This window comes from Macrotis lagotis, chromosome 3 (genome assembly GCF_037893015.1).
Source record: "Macrotis lagotis isolate mMagLag1 chromosome 3, bilby.v1.9.chrom.fasta, whole genome shotgun sequence".
Classification (NCBI taxonomy): Eukaryota; Metazoa; Chordata; class Mammalia; order Peramelemorphia; family Peramelidae; genus Macrotis; species Macrotis lagotis.
This window is the reverse complement of record NC_133660.1, coordinates 281,826,828-281,853,008: the sequence shown is the minus strand read 5'-3', so window position 1 is coordinate 281,853,008 and position 26,181 is coordinate 281,826,828. Positions and strand designations below refer to the sequence as shown.

The window sequence follows — 26,181 nt, the reverse complement described above, 5'->3', positions numbered from 1 at the left end:
AATACTTGAAGACACATTCCCCTGAGCCTTCTCTTCTTCTAGATGAATGACTATATGCACCTTTCACTGATCCTGTCATGGTAGGGACCCAAGACTCTTCAGTGTTAGTTGCCTATAAGTTCTTCAGCTTATCAATGATCTTTGAGAGCATGTAGCACCCAGACCTATTGAGACCAAGATATAGACAAGGGTATATTAACCCCTCTCTTGTGTCACCCACCCCTTCCTCCTGGAATCTTTGCCTCTCTCTTCATGCAGTTTTCCTCTATCACTTCTCATGGTTTACCCATTGATCTTTTAGTTCATTCAAACAACCCTTCCTCTCCCCCCAGATTATCTGCTGTCTTGTAAAGATTGGTTTGGTTCTGGTTTTTTTTTTTTAATCTAAATGTAAATCTAAGATTTTTAAATCTTTTTATCCCTACTGAATGTCTTCCCTGTGAATTTGGCCCAATGTTCTAACCAATTAGAACCATCTTGTGTCCTCCCTCTGCCATCCACTGGCCTAACTGTCCCTCCCAAATGTGCAGACTTGGTAATCATGCTCTTTCTGCTTTTATCCAAGTCATTGACAGAAGAGTGGCATAGCCCAGGACTAGATGAGTCCTTGGAAACTCCTGCCATGTTTACACCAAACTCCTTGGACCTGACGATCCATCCAGTTGCACCATCACCTCGTCCACCTCTTTCTCACTAAAGAAGTACAGATAACTTTTAAAATCAATCTGAGTAAACTCAGTCTAAAGCATTCACTCTGTGACCCTTTTCAAATAGGAAAGCAGGTTTGAGAGGCTAATACTTGATCAACCATGCTAACTCTTTGACATTATTGTGCCTCCTTTTCTAGGTGATCACTACCTTCCTCTTTAATGATAGGGGCTAGAGTTTTTCAAGAATTTAAGTCCGATGCTCACCCCATCATTGAAATAATCAGGGATGATTTTAGGGAATCTGTGATGGAGAATACCATCTATATTCAGAGAAGGAACTGTGGAGTTTAAACAAAGACCAAAGCTTATTATCTTCAATATAATTTTGCTTTCTCTGTTTTCTTTCTCCTTTTGGATGTTTTTTCTCTAAACAACACATTCAGTTTTGATCTATATATACATATATCATGGATGCAAAGGTAAAGACTATATCAGATTGCCTTCTGTTAGGAAGGGGGAAGGAGGAAGAAAAAATTGTAAAACTCAAAACCTTGAAAAAAAAAGATTGGTAGAAATTACCATGTATGTAATTTGGAAAGCAAATAAGATATTTATATAATTTAAAAAATGAAGAAAGACCTAAAAAAAATGAAGAAGGAACAACAATAGAAAAAAGAATTCAAGTCAGACTCATTGGTCTATGGTTTTTAGACTTTCCTTTTTTCAGAGTTCAGTCTCCCGTTCTTCATGACCTTAAGTGTGTAATCCTGGTGGGGTCTTTTGCATGGGGGCTTTCAATCTGGGGTCTGTCTTTAGGGTGATCCCCTCAAGAGGGCTTCACAGAGATGATACCTGGCAGCATAAATGGATCACACAGCCAGGACTTGCCATGACATTGTCTCTCATACTGGCATTCTGGGCAGCACAAGATTGGGAAACCATTTAATGCACCCCTGGTCAGTCTAGTGTACTTCATAATTGGACAAATCCTAGGGGCTGGCCAGCCTTGTGTGGAAGATTCAGCCTGTGCTATCCCAACTTAGCAACTTGATATTGGATGTCTAGAGGATATGTGTCCCACAATAGAAATCTGATTGCATATGAAAACTTGCAATAAAAGTATATTCTAATACAGCAAATATCCTTTTTTTAATATTGTATTTATTTTTTCAGCTACATGCAGCAATAATTTTCAACAATCATTTATTTTTGGCATATTTTTCTCACTTCCCTTTCCCCTCCCTTTGACAGAAAACAGTCTAGGGCTATACATGTATAACCATGCTAAACAAAGATCCATATTAATCATGTTGTGAAAGACAAATAAAATCACAATGGGGAATAAAAACGTTAGAGATTAAAAAAAAACACAATACCTAAGACAATTTTTGAAAATTGAAGATAGTAAGCTTTGGTATGCATTTAAACTCCACAATTCTTTCTCTGATGTGGATGGTTTTTTCCATCACAAGTCCTTTTAGAATTGTCTTTGATTATTGTATTGCTGAAACAAACAAGTCCATAGTTGATCATCACCTAGTGTTACCTATGAAACTTGAGTAAGGTTTTAGCTTTATGCTTTTCAAAACAATTTTCACAGTTGTTATCTTGTTTGATATTATCAGTATCCCTCTGGACTGAACTGGGTCTATCATAAACTACCTGGCAGTGTCTAGTCTTACAGTTGCCTAGGATACCAATCAGTTAAGTGGCCTGGTCAGGGCCCCCCAGCCAGTGTGTGTCATAGGCAGGCCTTGACCCTAGCTATTTCTCTGCCTGACTCTGAGGCTAGCTTACTCACCATTACACCAGGTTCTTCTCTCATTAGTACAGGTGATGACACCCCACACACACACACACACACACACACACACACACACAGAGCTTATGGCAGAAATGGAACTGGGATCTTTTTTATCTTGTGGTGAATTTATACTGTTAAACTTCAGCTGTCCACTCTGTGTTCTGAATTTTCCCTTTGGCTTTGTCTGAATGATTTTCCAGGACCTTGACTATTAGACTTTCCTGTGCATTTTACCTCAGCGGAGACCTTAGCTCCCTCCGCAGCTGTGCCAAGCACACATTTCAGAGAGCTATTTCTTGTGTTTTCAAAGCAAAAGGGTATCAGGGTAAAATAGAATAAAAGAGTGGCCTAAAAAGTATTCATGTCTTTCATAGAACGTTTTGGGTTTTTTTGATCCTTGTTTTTTTGTGATCACATTGATGGAAGGATTTGTCTTTATTATCATTTAATAATTAGCCCTTTGGTTCTTGCTGATTGACCTCAATCAAAACAGGGTACCACTTTACTTTTTACTTAGTTGTGGTTACTGATGAGTTTTTGGACCCTGGGTATCTTAGTGGATTGAGAGAGACCTTGTTTCCTTTGGCCTCAACGCCAGATCTGGCCTTCACTAGTTTGGGGCCAAGGCAAGTCCCTAAATCTTTCTCAGCCACTGCCTCCAACTGACATTGTTAGGAAGGAATGTTGAAAGTCAGTGTGAACATTAACCTGTCTTTGCTTCCTTCTAGGTGGACTTTATCGATTGGGTAGATAACATGTGGCCAAGACACTTGAAAGAAAGCCAGACTGAGTCTACCAATGCCATCCTGGAGATGCAGTACCCCAAGGTGCAGAAGTAAGTTCAGGCCATTTCCCCCCAGGCTGCATTGACAGGGGTGTGGAGGAAGCCCCAAGTGTAGCGCTGGAGAATGCCATCCCTGGGGGAAAGGATGATTGAAAATACCAAGAAAAGTCTCATCAGCAATGATGTAGATAGGAAAGACCTCGATCTAAGCAGTTGAGTCATATACAAACTCCACTTTGTTCCCAATCAAGCATGAGACCCTGAAGTGAAAGGGATAGACATAAAGAAGAGGATGCCCATGAGCTTTTCCAGTTAAGGTGACTCCTGGTCAGTGGGTGACAGCTAAACTGAGGAAAGGGAATCAGTAAATAACAAGCATTTATGAAGCATCAGCTGTATGCTGGACTTTGGAAAGACAAACAGAAATATCACATCCCCAATCAAGAAGTTGAGAGAGATTGTGGGTGTGGGTGAATGTGGATGCAAAATAAATACAAAGTAATTGGGGGAGAGGAAGGGACAGCAGGTACACCCAGAGACAACTGCTGTAAGGACTTCCTTATTCCTTCCCATCAAAACTCCTTTTGTTCTTGAGTCCTATATGTTTAATAATTCTGTTAAAACTTTTTCCAGTAGAAATTCCCACAAGAAAGATCATAGGTTTTCCTCAATATTTTCCAGGTCTATCTTCCCCCTTGTCATACACTAATCCATGTCCAAGCTTAGTAGTCTCCTTTTCCTCTATCATTTATATCTTTAGGTTTTAAGTTTCTGACTCAGAGCAGTTTTCCTGATGCTTGGGTTTTTCTTATCTGCTTGTTGAATTGAAACTTCCCATTGGAAATTGAAAATTCCCTTTGGAAAATTAGATTTTAATGTCCTTTATCAGCTGGAGACCTACATTCATTATTGAGATTGTACTTGGTGAAGTTTAATGATATATTGACTTTATGAGCTGTTAACATCTTTCATTGTTCTGATGTGTCTCCTCCTTCTTTGGGGCCAAGGTACTGTCTCATGAGTGTCCGGGGCTGCTACACAGACTTTCACGTGGACTTCGGTGGCACCTCTGTGTGGTACCACATCCACCAGGGGGGAAAGGTACAGTGCCATCTATGGAGAAAGCTTTGTGATGGGATTGAAGGTTGAGGATTTTGTGCTTGGCAAATATGGGTCATCTTTGGGTGAATCTAGAAAATAAATGCCCAGCATAACTCTATAGGTAGAGAGGGTGCTGACATTTGGGCTTTGGCCAGAATTTGGTGCGGAGTGGAATTCCCCAGGCAACCTCACACACAGAGCCACCCACAGTGCAGGGATTCTTGAGCTCCAATTTTAATAATTTAGTTTCTCTACCCCAAATCCAAGAAAATGGAAGGGCAAAGACTATTGAATGAGGGGGGAGGTTTTTCTTATACTGAGAGATTCCTCAGTAACATCTGCAAGGAAGTTTCCAAACCATTCAGGGTAGAGACATGATGAAGTAGGAGAGGGTAGGAGAATGAAGGAGGAGGACAGGGCAGGAGAATGAAGGAGGAGTCTATTGCCCTGTTTTCAGCAAATATTGAACATCTCTTTTGTGCTAGGAGAGTCTAGGTGGCAAAGTGAATAAGGGAAGACCTAGATTCAAGTTCTGCCTCTGGACATTCTGAGCAAGCCCCTTAGTCTTCTCCCTCCCCTCTCCTCTCCTCTCCCCTCTCCTCCCTTCCCCTCCCCCCACTCCCCTCCCCTCCCTTCCCCTCCCCTCCCCTCCCCTCCCTTCCCCTCCCTTCCCCTCCCCTCCCCTCCCTTCCCCTCCCTTCCCCTCCCCTCCACTCCACTCCACTCCACTCCACTCCCCTTCACTCCACTCCCCTCCCCTCCCCTCTCCCCTCCCCGTCTTCCTCACACACTAAGTTCTCCAGCACAATCATGTGTTAAGCACCAGGGCAGAAAGATAAATAAGAGTTCCTGCCCTAAGAAATTATTATAATTATTACTATTACTGTAGGCTGAATGCAATTGATAAATGCATTACATTTAGACTCACAATCACTTCTGGACTGCAGAAACACCCATCTGAAATTTGACCCAATCTTCTGCTCTTTTGTCCATTATTCAAAGTTGTTAATCACCATCCTCAGGCCTAGCATCTTCCTATGACACAGCACACTGATGTTGGGCTGGTGGGCTCAGTTTACCCATCTGTAGCATGAGAGAATTTGCATAAATCGCCTTGGAGATCAGTTTCTGCTCGAGGTGAACTCAAGGATGCCATGTATGAGTCTGGCAGGAAAGAGGTGTCTTGGGTTAGAGGCCAGACTATCATTACCTTATCTAAGGAGTTAGTTTATTGAGGGTCCTATCAATGACTCTTAACAGACTGAAGTTTTTACCTCCCAGGTCTTCTGGCTCATACCACCTACACCCCAAAACCTGGAATTGTATGAGAACTGGCTGCTGTCAGGGAAGCAGGGAGACATCTTCCTGGGTGACCGTGTCTCAGAATGTCAGCGCATTGAGCTCAAGCAGGGATATACCTTTGTCATCCCCTCTGGTAAGCAAGGTGATGAGAGCTGCCCCCCATCTTCCCCTGAACCCAGAGTGTGGAACTCATGGAGTGACCAGTGAAGTAGTACTGAGGCACAGGGAAATGGAGTGATCTTCATTTACACTACATTCATCATTTTCCCATAACCTCCATTATTTAATTTTCATCTATCCCATCCCTAAGGATATGCTAACTGCATCGTTGCTGTTTTCCTGAGCCTTCTTGATCTCATTTATGATACATACAAAATGAATTCTTTCTCAGGTGTCATTTATCTAATGATAATTGGATTCAGCATCCCTTCTTTTAAATTTTCCTGTATTTCTTTTAATTCATCGTATTCGTTGTTTCCTATGGTACCGTAGTATATGGTACAATTAATATATCAAGATGAATTTTTAAGTGGTTCTCATTTTAATATTTTTTCTTAAAAAAAAACTTCACCTCTCCCTCTACTCCTCTTTTCCTTTGAAAAAGAAAGAAAAAAAGAAAAACAAAAAAAACACTGCAATAAATGTAATATTGTCAAGCAAAACAAATTCCACCTTTCTTAGCTATACCCCAAAAGTCTAAGTCTTGTTTACATACTGGCTCTATTGATGGAGACATCAGGAGCAGAGTCCATCTCATCATGAATCCTCTGAAATCCTGGTTGGTCACTTTCAGAATTACTTGTCTTTATGATGCAGTTATTGTACAAATTGTTCTCATTTTAGTCTATATTGATTCATACACGTTTTCTGGGTTTCTCTGAAGCCATGTCCAACATAATTTTGTACAGCACAATTATATGTCATTAAATACACTTAACATTCCCTATTTTAAGAGCATCCAATTTGCTTCCAGTTGTTTAGCTGTTAGGAATATTTTGGCTCAGCTTTGTCTTGTCTTTCCTGCCAGTGATCTCCTCAGGGTAGGGTGCCAGTCATGAGACCTGGGCCAAGGGGTGTGGAAGTGCCCATCGTTTTTATTTTCTACCTCTATAGAACCAAGGTTTAAGACCTTGCTTTCAAGGATTATAGTAGGAGGTGCCCACCATTTAACAAAGTCAGTGCTCTACACGTAGTAAATGCTTCATAAATATTTTTGCATTCTTTCATACACAAAATTGTTTGATAAGTGTGTTGGAAAGTTTCAAAACAAATTGCTATTGAGTTTGAAGCAGGAACTTAGTACAAACCAGGACTCTGAAGACCTTCTAGAGGAATCAGTAGTTTAATTGGGCTTGAAAGGATGAGTAATAATGGGGGTTAGGGAAGGGCCTGAAAGTTTCCAAGAGGTCTGTATGTCTTTGTGTCTATCATTGTGTAGGTAGAGTAGGTAGCATTCTGATCTGGCTGGTTTGTGGTTTGTGTGATGGTCTTCACTCTGTGAGGCCCTTTAGATGCCAGTCAGTAGAATCTGAACCAGATTCAGTATAGGTCTTAGGGACCCTGTGAAGCCTTTTGAGCAGAGGAGTGACTTGTTCAGGTCTTTCTATACAGAAAGATAATTCAGGAAGAGTATTGCCAGTCATTTGGGAGGGAGGGAAGGAAAGAAGGGTAAGGGTGGAAAACTTGGAAGGAGCTGTTGAAGGTTTCTAGGTAGATGGTACTAAATCCTGAAGTAGGGTATTGGCAGAGTTTGGGCCGCGTTTGCAAGACACGTCAATGGCATTGGCTCTCCTGAACAAGATGGTTGGGGAGGGTTGGAGGCTTGGGCTCAGCCAGGAGAAGGGATGGATGATCTCATTGAAGAGGAGCAGGCTAGGATGGGGGGGGGGGGGTTATCACTTCTGCAAGAGAATCCTTTTCTGACTTGACTTGTTGGTTTTCCTCCCTCTTTAGGCTGGATTCATGCAGTATACACCCCCACAGACACCTTAGTGTTTGGGGGCAACTTTCTGCACAGTTTTAACATCCCCATGCAGCTCAAAATCTACAACATTGAAGATCGGACACGAGTAAGTAGCAGTAACTAAGATTTGAGAATCTTTTCCTCCCAGGTCTTTAGTTTATTCTGAGACAAAGTGTGAACATTAGTTTTCATCTTAGCCTCAAGAAAAAAGCAAAGAAGTGAAACCCTTTAGCTAAATGTCTCATCCTTTGCTAACAGTGAACAGCTCAGAGTCTTTGGGGGCCACTCTTAGGCCATTTTCTTTTCTGAGGTCATCTTTATCCTCCGAATCATTCATTTTTATATAATCTGCTAGTAAACAATATTTGAATTTGTAAAAAAGTTATCTTGTTTTAATAGTTTAACCTAGCAGGATTTGAACTTGAGGTTTACATCCTTGAATTTGTGACTATTATTTTCCTGAACTATTTTGTCATTTGTGTCTCTTAAGCCAGTATCTTAGTATGTCTCATTCACTGACAAATTTGTGCTGACATTAAGACAGAATCCTAAATAAACAGAATGCTAAAAATGAATAGACAGGCCTAGAGTTATATGGAAAATAAATTATTGTTATTGAAGCACCAACATTGCTGAGGAGCATCCTCTCCCTTGTAGGATTCAGAAATTTTTTCATTCACAAAATGAAAGTCACAAATGTTCTTTAAGCTAAGTAGCAGTAATCCAGTTAAGTCATGCTGAAAGAATTACAAAAAATAAAAATAATAGGTTAGTGAAACAGTAGAGGACAGTGATTTTCAATAGAAAATGTATGGTTTATTTCTTAGGAAAAACATAGTCACTAATTCCCTTTCTTTCTCCAGGCCTCAGTTTCTTCTTTAACATGAGAGGTTAGACTTAGGACAACTGGGTTCTTCTCTCTGTTTCCTCTCTATCAAGATTCCAATCACTTATTTGTAGCTTGTTGAAGTGATCATTGGCTGACTGTGAGGAGGTGTTTAAACATCTCTCTAGTGTTACTGTTGAGAAGAAAGGTGCTTTTTTTTTCCCCATACACTATCTAAAGGAGTTTCTTTGGAGTCTTGAACATTTTCAAGTATATTGACTGGACAGATTGATGAACTTTGGTCCATGCCTAGAATCTGACACCCTCCCACATTAGACTTCTTCTAGTCCAGCATGCCGACTCTATCACAAACTTCCCTGGGTGGCAGCCCATCATTCTTTGTGGACCAGGAATGGGCACAATGGGCTCCTGCTCCTGTCAGCTCCATGAGTTCTATTCCCTTTGGGCTTTTGTCTTTCACTCCACTGTGCTAAGTATCAGGACTTGTCCTTAGGAGGCACTTCAGAATGGCTCACATGGACTTGACTCTTCTTTGTAAAGCTTATGAGAAAGCAGCTCACTCTCCAGACAAGATATTTGAAAAGGACAAACTCTCATCCTGTTCTGGCCTAGACTCTTGTTTGGTAGGCAGCTGCTTGAGGAACTCAGATAGGCATGACTTGTCCTCTCATTTCCCTGAAATTGGGACTCCAGTCCTTGGGGGTCCCTCAGCGAAGAACAGTAGAGTCTTCATTAATAGATCATCAATTTCCATACAGTTTTGTCAGACTTTTGTCGGGGCCCTTCTTCTGGTACTTGATAATATTGGGGAAACATCATGATGGAGCAGGTCAATCACAATTCATTCTCGTGAGCACCAAGTTAAAAACTTGAATGTTGAATGTTCATATCTTGTCCAAAAATTAATGGATTTTGGAAATGGTCACTTTAACCACTAGAGAAAGACAAACCTCCCTTCCTTGATTGCTGTTCATTTTTGTCCCTTTGACCAGAGCTAACAGTGAAGGGCTAAGTTCTGGGGAGGCTCTGTTAGACTTTCTTAGCCTCAGAGCAATAAAGCACATTTATAGCCTGGCTCTCCTGCTGGCTCCACAGTCCTGGACTGATCCCCTTTTTGTCTGGGATCACCTTGACCGCCTGGAAAAGGTCACATGTTTCTTTGCTTTTGCCTGTGCTTACAGAGTCCTCTATTCAGCCCAGAAGGAGGTTTGTAAATTTGTTAGGGAGTCTAGATTCAAGACAGTTTTCCAGTATCTGGTTGCATAGGACAGCAGGAAGCAGACTCTGGGGGTACAGGTTCAGCTACCTGACCCAGCTTGTGACTTCCCTTCACAAAGTGGTGTGCACTGGCTGGCCGTTCTGGAGAACACTTGGGTTGTTCAGCTAGACCAGGGCAGTCTTCTTGGGAGTGGTGGGAAGAAATTGATGGTGGATCTCGGCACATACAGGCAGCAATTCACATCTGGCCTGATAAGTTGGCCCTGCACTATTAGCTCTGTTGGGCTTCAGAGTTCAATCACCGTTTATTAAAGTGCCTACTGTGTGTAGGGTCCTATGGATCAGACTCTGGGCTTTCACATTATCTAAGCAGATCCCTGCCACTTCTCAAAGAGCAAGCCTGATCCGGGGATATGGGGGGTAGGGTGGTGGGGAAGGGGTCCTCTTCTGTTAAGGAAACGGGTCCTAGAATCATTTTTCTGAATTGGATGTCACATCCGTCTTTGTCTGACAGATTTACCCCTAAAACCCAAATCTAGAAAATGTTTCATGTACAAAGATTTCTCTGTTGTTTTTTTTAGGGTTTTTTCCCCAAGGCAATGGGGTAAAATGACTTGCTTAAGGCCACACAGCTAGGTAATTATTGTCTTAGGCCAGATTTGAACTCAGGTACTCCTGACTCCAGGACCAGTGCTCTATCCATCACACCACCTGGCTGCCCCAAGATTTCTCTTTTTAATTCTTCATTTAAGTTAGGCATTGACTGCCAGTTTTCCTTACTAGTTCTGACTTGCCTTTCCAAGCAGCAGACTTCTATGTAGAGTCTTCCATGGGAACCTAGAATTTAGCTCAAAGTAGTTAGTCCATCTCGTCCAAACCTTTCATTTTTTTTCAGGGAAGAAAAATGATGGAACTATGACTAATTATATTACTCAAAATGATTGGTGAACTATGGCTAATTATGTTACTCAGAATGATTGGTTCTCTTGGAATTGAACTATCAATTTCTTCTGCTTATCACCCTGTCCCTTTATAGGTCCCAAATAAGTTCCGTTATCCATTCTACTATGAGATGTGTTGGTACGTCTTAGAACGCTATGTCTACTGTATCACCAACCGCTCCCATCTGACCAAGGATTTCCAGAAGGAATCCCTCAGCATGGGTGAGTACCTGCCTTGATTTTCTCTTTTTCAGTCTTTGAAACCAAATTGTTACCACCCCCACCCCCTTACCAAGTTCTTTAGGGACAGGGAGAATTTCAGAAGCCTCCACTCACTGAACTTTTATTTCTGATCTGATTCCTGTGAAAACCAGAATGTGCTCTATGGTCAGAAGGATGACCCTCCAACACATATGCTTCTCTCTACCATGGGCTCCCCAGAATAAATGGACATACTTCTTTGTCCTGGCTTCCTAACCCAGAAGCTTCATTGCTCAGCCCCAGCCTTATTAGAAAGGTGGGAGGGTAGGGCCTGTTTGAGTCCCTGCAGATATTTTCATAGATGGAATGAGTCTGGTCTATCTCACTGTCTAAAGAATGCATTTCCTAGGCAGCTAGGTGGCACAGTAGATAGAGCACTGGCCCTGGAGTCAGGAAGACCTGAGTTCAAATTTGGCCTCAGACACTTAATAATTACCTAGCTATGTGACCTTAGGCAAGTCATTTAACCCCCCGTTGCCTTAAATAAAAAAATATCAAAAAAAAAAAGAATGCATTTCCTAGGTTAGTCAGGGTCTTAGAAGAGAGAAGCCAAAACTATAATATCCAAAGGATATAGTGCTATTAGGGACTGGGGGAGAATAGGAAAACATTTCTTTAGTGTCTGGACTAGATGTCAGTTTTCAGACTGGGAAAGGTCAGACAGAATTGACAGAAGGCTCTGCCAAGAGCAGAAACCCCAGTAGCCCTCATTGAATTGAAGACTAGGGCCAGATAAACCACATCTCAAGGCCTGGGGCCTCTGTGGTAGCCTTTGAAAGTCTTGAAGAAGGTGAATTTTGGACCAGTGACAGCATTTTAGGATGACAAAAGGAATAGTCTGTGAGTATTTTGAAGAAGGCTGGTGATCAGAAAGTGCTAGCATATGTTTCTCAAGAAAAGGCTCATTTGAGATAGTTTTGTCCATTTTTTCATCCGGTTTCTAAGGCTGGGAGATCCTAGGAATGGGATACACAAGGAACCACAACGTTCCTGAGTTTCTAATGAGGCACTGGACCATCTGTTCATTGTATTCCCTTGAACAATGTAGAGAGATATGTGGCATAAGGTGGAGGGCGTGATAGAGTAGACTTTGGGGCCTGGGAGGTTTTCTTTTCCTTCAGATTCTGAAAGATGGCAAACCAGAAGAATAATAGGAGCTTAGCCAGCATCTCTGCCAGGTGCTATGACTAGTGCTTTACAGTTATGATGTCATTGGAACCTCACAATACTGTGAAGACAGTTGAGGAAACTGAGGCAATCAGATGTCTGAGGCTGAATTTGCATTCAGGTCTTCCTGACTTCAGGCCCAGTGCTGCACATGTTGCTAGCGGGCCAAAGAATTTAGCACTAGTTAGCCAGGGAAAGAGCTTGGAGGAGGAGATGACAGCCCTTCTTCTAAGGGCTTTCAAGGGCTGAAGAAAAGGCCCCTCCAGTCCCCCCCCCCCCCCCCCCAGCCATTTCCGGGGCGGGGGGGAGGTGGGCATAAAAGTCTAAAGGATTTCTATTCAGTGCAAGGCTCTGTAGGTCCTAGTACAAAGAGTGAACTGATCCCTGCTCACAGCAAGCTCATACCCTAAGATATGTAAAAATATCTACAGGATAAAGTTAGTCACTATGTGCATAGAGGGGGAGAGGAAATTTTTGGAATTCAAAATTTAAACTAATTTTCAAAACTTTTTATATGTAATTGGGAAAAATATTCAGAAAAAAATTATATATATATATATATATATATATGACTTCTAAATTATAGGCATATATTTTATTATGTACATATACACATTAACTTTTTAAGTTGATTAGTATTATTTCCAAACTAGCTTGTATTTTACTATATTATGCATATTATATTTGCCTATTTATGCATGTAAACTGTGTGTGTCTGTGTCTGTATGTCCCAGAAATCATGTGATTTTTAAGCTTTAATAGTTTGAAATACCATTTAATGGCTCAATTTCCTTCTTCCTAATACTACTTGTTTATGTTCTATAACCACTTTATCAATTGGAGAATAGCCCTTATTCTTATAAATTCGATCTCATTCCCTATACATATATATATCTTAAATTAGACCTTTATTGGAGATTTAATATTTTAAGACTGCACTAAGATTTTTATACTAAAGCTTGTATCTGTGTATTAACTTATAAAGTCAACTGATAAGATTTTGTGTTTATATAATAAAATACATGAAGTATTTTATTCTAAACTATTTTAATGAATTTTATACTCAAACATATTTATATTACATATAATAAATACATATGTTAAAATACAAGCTGGTATGAGAGAAAAGGCATAAGAAGTTGTAGGGCTCAGGGTCAGGAAAGACTTCAGACTAGAAATGGTGCCTGGGCTTCACCCAAAAGGAAGAGAGGGACTTCTGAGGTGGAGGTAAAGAGGTGCATTGCTAGTATGGAGGACAGCCAGATGAAAGTTTAGACTAAGACTCAGGTTCATGGAGAAAGATGGTGAGTTTAGCTTTAAATAGGTCAACATCAAGTCAATTGAGGGGAGCATTGGGAAGAGATATGGGAATCATCTTCACAAAGATGGTGGTTGGACCTGTACATGGGAGCCAATCGTGGTTGGTAGCTGATACCAAGAAAGATGTCTGAGAAATGGAAATGAAGAGGTTCCAACCAGAATCTCAGAAGGATCCCCATGGTTAGTAGTCAGGATGTAGGTTACAGACCATTAGAGAAAAGCTGAAGGCAGACCCAGAGAGGTGTGGGTGTCCAGGAGGAGGAATGGCAGATGCCTCAACCAATAGGTTGATTAAGAAGATAAAGCAAAGGGGCGGCTAGGTGTCATAGTGGATAAAGCACCAGCCCTGGAGTCAGGAGTACCTGGGTTCAAATCCGGTCTCAGACACTTAATAATTATCTAGCTGTGTGGCCTTACCCCCATTTGCCTTGCAAAAACCTTAAAAAAAAAGAATAAGATAAAGCAAAGATCAATAGAAAATTTGAAATAACTTCTGTGAGGAAAAAAGATGGAATTAGAGAAGCATGCTGCCTTGAGAGCACAGTTAAAGTTGGATAATATGAATTTAATATTTCATATGAAGAGATTTCTTTATGTACAGAAGCAATCTGAAGTTGGGACAAGAAAGGGTAGCAATAGGACAAAGGGACAAAGAACTCAGAAGATGGGACATGAAATGACTATTAGTTTCTGTTTGGAGAGGTGGAACAGAAGGACATGGTCTGAAAAGTCTGGAGGCTGAAGACTGCTGTGAGGAGAGGAAAAGTTCAGGTTGAGGTGGGTGGGGTACTGGTTCATGGCTTAGTTCAGCGTGGGAGCCTCCCGAGGAAATGGGAAATGAGAAATGAGGGGGATCTCTGCCCCCACCCCCAAGTCCCTGCTCAGGGACAAGGGATGGAGCAGATCTGGGGCTCCCCTTCCTACTCACATACTGGGTCAATCTAAAAAGAGAACTTCCATTTGAACTCATTTTGGCCCTCACTAACCTCAGGGTCTCTCTCATGGTAACTGTTAGGTGGGATTCCCTCAGGCTCTGTCTTGTGTTCACTTTGTTTTCTTTTCCATCTCTGCAGATTTGGAGTTAAATGGTTTGGAGTCTGGAAGTGTAGATGAGGAGACTTCTGAGAAGGAACCAAGGCGCCTGAGCAGCCGACGCTCCATCCTCACCAGTCCCATGGCCAATGGAGTTAATGTGGATTATGATGGGCTAAGCAAGACCTGCAGGAACCTGCAAGGGCTGAAGAGAACCTTGTCAGTGGACTCATCCTCAGAATCTAGCCGCAGCTCCCACAATGGTCAAGTGTGGGATCCTCAGTGTAGTCCCCGGAAGGACAAGCAGGTCCACCTAACTCATTTTGAGCTGGAAGGTCTCCGGTGCCTTGTGGATAAGCTAGAGTCACTGCCATTACACAAGAAATGTGTCCCAACAGGGATCGAAGATGAAGATGCTCTCATTGCTGATGTCAAGGTACGGCTCCCCTGATCTGCACAGGACAGCTGGATGAAGGGTTGCCTGGCTTCTGGGTGGGAGGAGAGTGTGGAGGTATGTCATTGGAGCAGCAGTCTTGCAGAGTGTTGAGAGATTCTGGTTTTCTGTGATACTGTTCTACTGGTAGCATCTTCCTCCAAATTCATGACTCATGGATGCTTACACAGGTGGTTTTAGACCTTGTTGGTGTGGCGTTAAAGTACAGGCAGACTTTGATGAGATTTAGGCAAGGATTAGTCTGTCTGTCCCTGCCTCATCTTCCTTGGTCACCAAAAAGATTGTGAGCTTGGTGAAAGAAGTTTTTCGTTGAAATATGCTAGGTAGAATTTCACTTCAAAGAATCTATTTGATGAAACAATAACCATTTTGAGAAATAGAGTGGACTCCAGGTTAGAGTTAAAAAGTTGCTCCTTTTCCAAGGGATTCTGTGACAGGGTTATTACTGAAAAACAAACTTCTGATCCATGAGCTGTTGAGAATTTTATCAAGAAATGAAGCACTGTAAAGACCTGTCCTAGGAGTCATTAAGTCACATCTATAGAGCCGTAACCAGTGGTGGGTGGGGGTGTGTGTGTGTGATTGTGTGTGTGTGGGGGGGGTGTTCAGAAAGCAGGGGGAGTTCATGGCTGTCAGAATCCTCGGGGGATTCTGACTGGTGGGGTTTTGATAGATAGAGGAGTCTCGATCTTGTGATCAGTTGGTCCTCAGGTCATGCTTGAAGACAGAAAGGGGAAGAACTTTCTCTCTTCATTGTTCTTAGACTCTACTCACACCAAGAAAAGGACCTCAGGACCTTTCTAAAAACCAGAATTCTGAAGACTCAGATTTAAGCTGGTATTTCAAACTACCCTACTGTGGAACAGGCCCTCATTCATCCTGAGAAACAGTTCTCCCAGCCTCACAGCAATGTCAGAAAAAGATTGCCTTGATTTCAAGAAGAAAGGGGCTTATTTCATTATTTTGCAGTGTTTGCTCATCTCCTCACTGCCTAGGATTCTCTTGCCATCTCCTCCCAGTCTGTTGAAAAGGGCTTGTCCTATACTTTCTTGGGTTGTCATTAAAGATAAACCTCATTTGATTACTTAGCTAGCCGTGTTATTACTTTCCAATGGACAAGGTACCGTCTTAATCCAGTACCTGACCTGGTATATTTGGTATGTGTTCTTCTAGAACTAGGATCCTTTGGTCTTTCTCACATATCCTCATTTACCTCCATCTCAAAAAAAAATTTTTTTCCCTAGGAATATATGAAAATTCTGAAACTTGGGCTTTTTTTAAAAAAATTATTTTTCAGGGGCAGCTTGGTGGTGCAGTGGATAGAGCTCCGGCCCTGGGGTCAGGAGTACTTGAATTCAAATCCGACCTCAGACACTTAATAATTACCAGCTGTGTGACCTTGGGCAAGCCACTTAACCCCATTTGCCTTGAAAAAACCTAAAATAAAAAAATTCTTTTTCATAGTTTCATTAAATTATCCCAGAAGAAAATTTGAAGATATGCATAACTATGCAAAAGGAAATAAATCTTTCAGAAATCCTTTCCAGTTTCTATTAAATGGTGGTAAATCTTGAACCTTGTAGAACTTTTCAACTATTAATGAACTTACCAGTTCCTATTGGGGCAGCTAGGTGGCGCGGTGGATAGAGCACCAGCCCTGGAGTCAGGAGAACTGAGTTCAAATTCAGCCTCAGACACTTAATAATTACCTGGCTGTGTGGCCTTGGGCAAGCCACTTAACCCCCCTGCCTTAAATAAATAAAATTTTAAAAAAGAAAAGAACTTTTCAGTTCATATTATAAGAATTTATTATATGTTTTATAAAATAAGGAGAACTTAGAAGAAATCATTTTATATTGTCCCTTAAAGCAAGGTGGTCTAAATTTTCCTACTTCATGGTTTTACATCTCCAATTTCTGATTCTGTTTTCTTTTGGTCATCTGCATGCCGCTAAGGGGCTGCCTATTTTCCACTGTCTCAGAGAAGATACTTCCCAGCTTAGGGATGACATCAGTGTGACTCCCTCCATTGAAAAAAGTAGTATGTGATTTTACTTCCTAAGCTGTGGTGAAATTGAGAAGGTAGAAGTTGGGCTGAGGGGGCAGAGTGAGAAGTCTTGAAAAGGTTGAGGTCAGAGAGACTCAGGAGGGAGAGCATCTGGGTCTATAGAAGGGACCTGGTATCCACAGTGAGTTCCTTCCTCATGTCATCTGACTAAGCTAGCTCAGCTTGGCACCAGGGGTTGGGAGAAAAAATCTCAGAGATGTGAATTTTAATATGTTTAGGAATGTAGAATATCATCCTAGCACTGGGGAAAAAGAAACTTGGAAATTCCTCACAGCTTGAGTTAGAAAGGGCTTAGGAGGATTCATTTAAGGCCAGTTCCTGGTTTCATTGTTAGAACCAACTTAACCAGGTTCATAAGATGTTTAAACCCTGCTTACTGCTCTTTGTGTGTCCTTCCCTTCTGGGCTCCACTTTGACAGTGACCAAAGTACTAAGGCAAGCCAAAGAAAGACCAAAACAGCCCAAGTCCTCCCAGGTCTCCCCTTATGGTAAGGGACGTAGCCCACCCCTGAGAGCACCGGACAGAAGAAGACCTGTTAGACTTCAAGGGGAAGGGTTGGGAAAGGCAGGAAACCAGGAGGTGAAGAGCATTTGAGCACAAGGAGGACACTGAGACAGAAACTGAAGTGTCTTATTTGAGTCCAGTGTCAGTGGGGAGTAAGAAGGAAGAAGGAGGGGGGAGAGCAGCCCAGGGGTTGAAAAGCTTTCAGAGCCAAACAGATGATTTTTCTATTTGATTGTGAGTCCAATAGGGAACAACTGGAATTGGAGTGATATGGTCAGACCTGCACTTTAGGAAGTCAAGGAATTTTGTTTTTCTCTTGGTGGATTATCTGAATAATCTGAAAGTATTGGGTCCATGCAGTAATTGTATAATAGAATTGGGAGAGAGGAGGGTCCTGGATGCTCTTTAGTTAACCCACTTCTAGGTTTTTTTTGGGGGGGGTTGCAAGGCAAATGGGGTTAAGTGGCTTGCCCAAGGCCACACAGCTAGGTAATTAAGTGTCTGAGGCCGGATTTGAACTCAGGTACTCCTGACTCCAGGGCTGGTGCTCTATTCACTGGACCACCTAGTCGCCCCCTGATTAACCCACTTGTAAGGCCCAGAGAGAGTAGTAACTTACCCTAGGACTCCCACCTAGCCAGTCCCTCACAGGGGGTCCCTTGTTGTGAACTCAACTGTTATGTTGTGAAGGCAGAAGCCCTGCCCACCATGCTCTCTTAGGACAGGATCACATTGGCTTCTGCTGGCCAGGAGGACATCATCTGTGCCCAGGTAACCTTCAGACTAATGGGTAAAGTATCTAAATTCCTAGCTCATTCTTTTTTTTTTAACTCTTTGATTCTGTGGATTCAAATGAATTTCTCTTGCATAGTCACTGTCCTACCTCAGAATGTTGAAGAGATCTATTGAAATAATGTGTGAGGAAACAAAAACCAATATAAGAAGAGAATGGTTAATGATAGGTTTTTGATAGTGAAATCCCTTGAATGAATGGGTCATTAATGTAGTTTGTATTATCATTACTAGGCCCTGCAAAGCAAGTGTGGAGGCCCATCATAATAAAATCTCTCTGGGCCTCACTTTCCTTATCTGTAAAGAGGGGGTGGGACTGCTGGATCTCAAAGCTCCCTTCCAGCTCTAAATCATAACTTGGATATTCCTTTACCTAAAATGCCCAAAGGAGTTAAGATTCCTAGAAACAAGGCAAAAAGGTTCTATTGAGATCAAAGGTAGATCATTCAGAGACAGACATGGGACCACGGTTCTCAAAAAAGTCAGGAAAGGACATCCTCAGAAATTGGCAGAGGTCACGCTAGCTCTCAGTGGAGGAAGGATGAAAGACTAAATGAAGAATTTCCAAGTGCTAGTGTCTATCATGTAGCAAGCACAGGTGTCCAAAGATCAGGGCCAAAAAGGGGATGGAGTAAAACCTCACAGGAAGTGGGGAAGCCCAAGGCAGGAAGAAAAATTTGCAGGAACCTCAGAGTTCTGAGTAGCAGTGTCATGAGAGAGTTGCCACTATTTCTGATTCCTCTCTCAGGAGACAGTTTCATGGTGACCCCACAGTTTCCAACCTTACTGGAGGTCAGGTTCCTATTAGCATTTATATCTAATTGAGGTATGAACACGAGAATCATATTCAACTTGAAGGCAACCAAAGAAGCGCGTTGGGTCTAATGAGAACAGACTTAGTGTACCCCTTGTAGCTTTGGGGGCTTCCTTATAGCCCAGGGAGGCTGGGGGCCTGCTCCATCGAAGCCTGACCTTAGAGTCACTTGTGATCTGTGATCTGGTGAGAGATTGCTACATGTGATAGGTTCTTTATAAATACTGGGGTCCTTCTGACTTTCTTTTGGCTTTTCTTTGCATCTTAAGTTTCCTCACCTTTAAAGATTAGATAGTCTTTAAATCTGGTAAAACCAAGGGTGAACCATTCCTATAAAATAGAACTAATGCAAATGACAATTAGTGGATTAAATTTGTCAGTAGTTCTTTCCCTGTGAGGCAGTCTCTAAGAATAGTCCGACTTCTTGATGCCTTGGAGGTGATGCTCATCCCAACTAGATGTGATTCCTCCTGGATTGTCCACTTGTACAAACTTGTGATCAGGGGGTGTAGGAGAAGGCTGCTCCTGTTCTTGGGTGCTTGGACAAGGCGGCCTCAGAGTTCTCTTGGGAATCAGGCTGTTGGGGCTTCATTGGGCATGCTGCCCATTGGTTGAAGCCTTACTTTCCTCTCTGAATAATCAGAATCATAGCTTGTAAGTGGGAAGGCACCTTGGAGATCTGCTCATCTGACCCCTTCTCCTTTGAGAAGTAAGTAGGGAAGAAGGAGTGGAGTGAATCTTCTGGAACACAACTGGGGATTAGAACCCAGTGTCTTCTGGCCCACTGTTTTCACTTGGGCTGTTCTAATTGGAGAGTAGTTTTTCATCCATCTTGTATTTGAGGTTGGTGAAAAGACAGAACTAGTCATAGCATCTTGCCTACACAAACCCGTGACTCATCCAGAGGTGTTTCCCTTTACCACGGCCCTGCCTGGCTCCTTCCTCTCCTTTCGGCAGCCTCTGAGGGAGTGCATGCTTGCTTAGACTTGTACTTGTTGTACAGAATGCTCTTTAAAAAGGTGTGCTTTTGCAGGCCGTCTAGGCTGGTCTTACAAAAGACCCTTAATAAATGTCAACTTGAATCTCCTCCCTGTACACTGAAGCATTTGGACTTGACCACCAGGGTTTTATACCCCTCTGTGCCTGCTGTCTGGTGATCCTGTACAAATATTTTGAATAAATACTGAGAATTCTTTTAAGTTTTGGGGTCTTGATATAATATGCACCCAAGAGGTTTAGGACGGTAAGGCAGACAGTGCAAAGAAGAAGCTGATAACTGTGCCATGCCCAAGCCTACATGTACTATCTTAGTAAACAGTTTGGGAAATAAGTATCTATGGGACCTCCCCTAATCCCAGAGTGGGGCCAGGCCAACAGGATTTGTCCCCTTCCCCTGGTACATGCGTCGATTCTTGTGCCTTGACTGTGGCAGTCTTGAAACTGTATCTCTGTTGTGGGCAGTTAAAGAAGTGCGTTTAGTTATTCAAGACCGTTGGCTTAGTATGACTCTTTGTACATGGTGGGGAGTGCTCCTCATATGGGGCACCAATCCACTGCTAACCCAGAGAAGCAGATGGGCATTTCAGTCTCCACTTCTCAGCTGCAACAAAAGAAACCACTTTCAGGCTTTGACTTGGACCTTGGCAGCCATAATGATGGGCATCTTCTGATATCCAGGTACCCAAGAGCTTGGAGTGAGCTGAAGCTTTCTGAAGAAATTCAGAGCTCCCCCAAGGCATTGTGGGAAAGGAGAGACTGTCTGTTTAGGGCAGATTCAGGAAAGGGTCAAGATGGATTAATGAGATTGGACAGAAGGGGACAGCATAGCGGTGACTCTTCTCACCTCAGTTCCTCTCATTTCATCCCTAAGGGGACAAAAGGTGGGGGGGAGCTAACTGAGACTCCTAGACCTCTAGAGTTGCAGGGACCGAGAGAATGGATAGTCGACGTCATGGTTTTCTAGCACAAAGGTGTGTTATATGGGTGCTCCTCCAAAAGGCTGGTTGGAGTCGGTCTTCGCTGGCACAAGGGTGTTTGAGGGTGACCAGGCAGTGGTTGTTTGTGGAAGTAAACTGGGATTCTGGCCTAAAGTAGGAAGGACCAGAGGCTGGGGCAGGAGAAGAAGGGCGTCCAGCTCGCCATCAGCATTAAGGAAGCCACCCATAGGCCCTGTTCCAAGTATTTTAAGACTGTTGTGTGTGTGTGTGTGTGTGTGTGTGTTGCTTGCTTGGTAGAAACTGAGACTGCAGCGGGAGGGGAGGCGCAGTCAGAACGCAGCAGATGAGGCAATGGCTCAGACAATGCGGGGTGACATGGTGGGCAAGAGGGGGTACGGGGGCGTGAAAGCCAAGGACGGCTGGGGGCCAGATTGTACCCAGGCAGCAGCAGAATGGGTTAAAGCCTTGGAGCCTTGTCCTTTCTCTGGCGCCTTGAAAGCCTGCCACCGTGAGCCCTCCGGGGCTGGCCCAGGGTTCTCCTATTGCAGTGGTGGTGGGAGGGGGCTGCTGGAGGAGTTCACCTCGCAGGGCAAGAGCTTCCTCCAATCGGGGAGCAGAGCCCGGCTTGAGAACACGCCCCCTCCCAGCTCTGCAGCAGAACGCCTGGGCCCTCCCGGCTTGGCTGCTCCCCACTGGCAGCCCCCCTTCCCCTCTAGCTTTTCCTCTCCCTCCTTTCCTTCTGCCTCTTTTCTCTTTCCCGTCTCTTTGCCCTTTCTCATTCTGCCCCCTTCTCTCTCTCTCTCTCTCTCTCTCTCTCTCTCTCTCTCTCTCTCTCTCTCTCTCTCTGGGTTTCTCTCTGCCTCTCTCTCCCACTCCCCCTTTCCCCCTCCTCTCTCTGTCTTCTTCCCTCCCTCTCCCTTTCTCTCTTCCTGTCTTTCTCTCTCTCTCTCTCTCTCTCTCTCTCTCTCTCTCTCTCTCTCTCTCTCTCTCTCTCTCTCTCCCCCCGGTTCTCACTCGCTCTCTCACTCTGGCTCTCGCTCTCCTGCCATCTTCCGTTGCAAAGCATTTCTGGGAGCTGCATGTGAGTGACGCAGTAGCATTGTTCGCAGGCACAGGAAGCCGTGACTGGGCTGAGCTGAAGGGCTGGGGCCGAGCACCCTGGGCTGCCCGCCGTTCCGGGGGCTTGGGAGGGGGCCTTCTCAGCCCAGGGCCTGGCACATATCGGCCCGCAGTTATTTGGGCCAGGTGAAATTTCAGAGGCAGAAAATCCACGTAGCCCAGGACAACTTGCGGCACAGACAAGCAAACAAAGGCTGGGAAAACTTGGACCGAGATTCTCTGCGGCTCCGGAGGGACGAGAACCCCAAGGTCAAGGCAGTCGGTGAAGCCTTCCAGGTTTGGGGGAGGGCAGAAAGTGGGGCCTTTGTTTGGGGAGGGAAAAGGACAGCGCTGGGCTCCAGCCTTGTGGTCTCCCTGGTGCCCCGGCTTCACGGGGAGTGCGGGGGGAGCTCCGACTGCCTTTGCTGATTCACTGCCGGGCTCCTTCCCCTCCTTTTTATTTCAGGGAGACTGTCTGGGATTTGGGGGGGGGGGGTCTGCGACCGGCTGTCTCTGAGCTGGGAAGGGTGTTGGCTGCTTTGTATGGTCCTGCCCTGCGGGGCCCCAGCTTCAGAGGGAAGTAGGGTGTGGGGACTTGGGAGAGAGAGAGAGAGTAGGCCTTGGAAGGAAATCTGCATTTCCCTCCACACCTACACATCTCCCCCATCCCTCCCTCCACACCCTGGGGTGCAGGCGAACCCTGGGTCGGCTTCCCCTCTGGCCCCTGAACCTAAATGCAGCTCTTGGAGCTGGCGAGCCAGCCAGCGAGCCTGCCAGCGAGCGAGCGAGCAAGCAGAGGGAGGGAGGGAGGAAGGGAGGGTGGGAGGGAGGGAGGGAGGGCTGTTTTGTTCAGGGTGGAAAGTCCCTGTTTGTGGACAGGCTGCTCAGTTCTGCTCAAGCAGAGGAAATGGGCAGAGCCCAGCAGGCTGTGCGGGGCTCCGGAGAGAGGCAGGCCGGGCGGGGGAGGGGAGGGGAGGGAGGCTGCCTTCCTCCCCAGCCACATTTGAATGAATCTTAATTTTTCGCCCTGGGGAGATTAAGAGGCTAGTCCTGAGCCTTGTCCCACGTGGCGCCAGCACCCCGCCTCCTCACCCCTACCCAGTGTGGTGTTAACAGGAGGCTCCTGAATATGATGCCATAGCAACATGAAGTAAATAAAACACATCCGCAAATGGAATCTGTTTGGGGGAGGGGAAGAAGCATCTGGAGACTTGGCCTGGGAAATATTTGTCAGGAGCTTCCTGGGGAAGGGGTTCTGTGGGCGCCAGCGGGGGGGGGGGGGGGGGCGCTCTGTGGGGAAGGTCCTTGCTTCCCACAAGCTAGAGAGAGTTCTTAAAGGTGACAGGAGCAAGGCCACTGGCCAGCCAAGGGAAGGAGGGAGCCGCCTTTCTTGAAGGGCTTATGAGGTCAGCAAAGGAAAGATCTTCTTTCACCTGCTGGATGGGTTTGGTCTCCGGATTTTTATATCTGGGTCTGATGCAGTTACTTGTTTCCAACATCTCAGAGAACATGGACTCAAGGAAATCTGCTGTGGAGGAGTGACAGTGACATTTCTTGAATCATTTTGGGGGGGGGGGGACAGATGGACAAATAAGGCCTTCTTTTCTATATCTGGACCTTTACAGCAAGGGTCCACAAGATCAAAACTATTTTCCTAATAAGTAGTAAGATAGTTGTTTCTAATAGGATAAATAGCAAAGGACAGAATCCACACTGCAGCTGGGAATTTCCTCAATAATTCTTCTGCACCTAAGAGGCCCCGATCTTGGAAAGTGACCTAGAGAGTCCCGATAGAGCAGTCTTCTTGTCTATCATTGTCATTGTCAAACCACCCTCCTCTCCCCCACCCCCACCCCCTAGCAAGGGGAAGCCCTGATTGGCTGCCTGATGTTCTTTGTAAAGGAGGGGTGGGAAACGTTCAGGGATTGCCCTCCCTTCCAGGAATACATTGGTCAACAGCTCTGACTCCATAGTCCTTGGTTCTTGGGTCCTTACAGTCGACTAGTGAGATTAGGGAGGCAGAGAGCCCAGTGTCTGCTGGGCACTGCCTTAGACCAAGTTTTAATGATGACGCTACCTGTTTTTCTTCTTCTGCAGTCAGCCCCTAAGATGAAGAAATGCAAGGGGAGTGAGGAGGCCCCCCCCCCCCCTCAGCCTTCTGCCTGAAACCCTGTCCCTTGTTTACCCTGCTCTGTTTCTCTCTCCTCTTTTCTTACAGATCCTGCTAGAGGAGCTTGCCCATAGTGATCCCAAGTTAGCCCTTACCGGAGTCCCCATAGTGCAGTGGCCCAAAAGGGATAAGGTAAGAGATGTGGTCTGATTTTGGCCTTTTCCTTGGGGGCAGCAAAGAACTCTCCTGATTGAGGCCAGAGCTGCTGACCGACCACCTGCCCCTCGTTCTGCTCCATTGGCTCTCCTCAGAGGGTTTCCCCAGGGAAGTTCAGCTGCCAGGGTGCTTGGACTCTGGGCTTAGGGTTGAGGTGCCTTTTGTGGGGAGTTGCTGTTTCACAGAACTTGGGAGGGGAAGACTGAAATCTTGTCATTTAAATTTTACTCTTTTTTGGTGGTCATAAGGTCATTCTCATTTCATTTTTTGGTTTAGTGAAAAAGAAGGCAGTCAACTCGGGAACCTGTGATGCCCATAAACAGTTTGGTCCTTCAGTTGGTAGCCAGAGATGGTGCTTTTCTAAAATCCTCGTTGCCCATATGATCATAAGCTAGGAGTGGGATGGGGTTACGGTGAGAGTCCTTCGGCTCCTACTTTGACCCTGCAAATAAAGTGGGTGTGCTAACATTTAATATAAAGTTGCACCTACTGAAATAGAGTCCACTGGTGGTACAGAGGGCAGAGCACTAGGCCCAGAGTCAGTTACTAGCCATGGGACCCTGGGCAAGTCACTTCATCTCTGCCTCAGTTTCCTCAACTGCAGAATAAGGTTATAATAACACTAACTTCCATGGTGATGAGGATCAGTAAGATGGCCAGCATGGTGTTGGCTGTATGGTAGATGCTTTGGAAATACCTGTTCTCTTTTCCCCCTCCCCCAAGCTTGGTCATTCACCTCGGATTATTACGTCCCTGCTGAATGTAGTCAGGAATTAGAGGAAATAGAATATGGCTTCTTCCTTCTTAAAACTAGATAACAGAATAAATACCAGTGCATCTCTGGGCACCCATGTGTCCCAGGCCCAGCCCACCAGACCTTGGTTCATTGCCATCTTGCTGCCAAGCCTTCAGCCAGCCCTTCTCCCTCTGTACCCCACCCCCACCTATCTCATGGCTTATTCCTGGGAACCGGTTCAGCATGACATCCCCTGTGTTAGAGAAGAGCTGGCTCACATTAAGGACTGTCCCAGACCTCTACGGGTGTGGTGGACTTGACAGCCTTTTGAGCTGGTGCTACCTGCATTTTGCTTAAGAAGAAACCGAGGCAGCGAGAGCTTATGTGACTTAAGCGGCAAAGTCATGATGGAGTCATGCAGCTTGCATGTATCAGGGACAGGGCTTGACCCCCAGCTCTAGTGCTGGGCTACAGCAGATGAGCTGAAGAGTTTTGAAGCCTAAAAAGCAGGCAATTGGTGTTAAAAAAAAAAAAAAAAAGGTCTGGGAAAGCATCTCCCTGGTTTCTCCCTCCTGAGGAGCTCCTAGATCCAGCTGATCTTTCCATATTCTCTTTGCAGCTTAAATTCCCCACACGGCCCAAGGTGCGGGTCCCCACCATTCCTATCACAAAGCCTCACACCATGAAGCCTGCTCCTCGACTGACCCCAGTCAGGCCCGCTGCCTCGCCCATCGTCTCAGGGGCCCGGCGGCGGCGGGTTCGATGCCGAAAATGCAAGGCCTGTGTCCAGGGCGAGTGTGGTGTTTGCCACTATTGCAGGGACATGAAGAAGTTTGGGGGGCCGGGCCGCATGAAGCAGTCGTGCGTCCTTCGCCAGTGTTTGGCAGTGAGTGTTCCACCTTGCTCTTGGAAAGGGACGGCCTGTGTTCCCCAGGGTGGAGTTGTGGGGTGGGGGTGGAGGGCAGAGGAGGCTTTGATCCCTGCCAAGAGATAGGAGCCCAAAGAAAAGGCACTGGGGTTGTTTTCTTTTTCTTTCATCCCCTGTTCATCCCTTGTTCATCC

The 26,181-nt window shown here is 44.7% G+C and overlaps 1 protein-coding gene across 2 annotated transcripts in view; it reads left to right on the top strand.

Annotated features, from left to right (window-relative positions):
• KDM2A (lysine demethylase 2A) overlaps positions 1 to 26,181 on the top strand; it is an 81,529-nt gene that overhangs the window by 46,986 nt on the left and 8,362 nt on the right. For both annotated transcript variants that reach the window (XM_074230956.1, XM_074230957.1), the window contains 8 exons: positions 3,183 to 3,289; positions 4,246 to 4,339; positions 5,621 to 5,774; positions 7,595 to 7,710; positions 10,706 to 10,832; positions 14,432 to 14,826; positions 24,276 to 24,359; positions 25,739 to 26,005. In XM_074230956.1, coding sequence (XP_074087057.1) covers positions 3,183 to 3,289; positions 4,246 to 4,339; positions 5,621 to 5,774; positions 7,595 to 7,710; positions 10,706 to 10,832; positions 14,432 to 14,826; positions 24,276 to 24,359; positions 25,739 to 26,005 — 1,344 coding nt within the window. The remainder of the gene's footprint in view (positions 1 to 3,182; positions 3,290 to 4,245; positions 4,340 to 5,620; positions 5,775 to 7,594; positions 7,711 to 10,705; positions 10,833 to 14,431; positions 14,827 to 24,275; positions 24,360 to 25,738; positions 26,006 to 26,181) is intronic.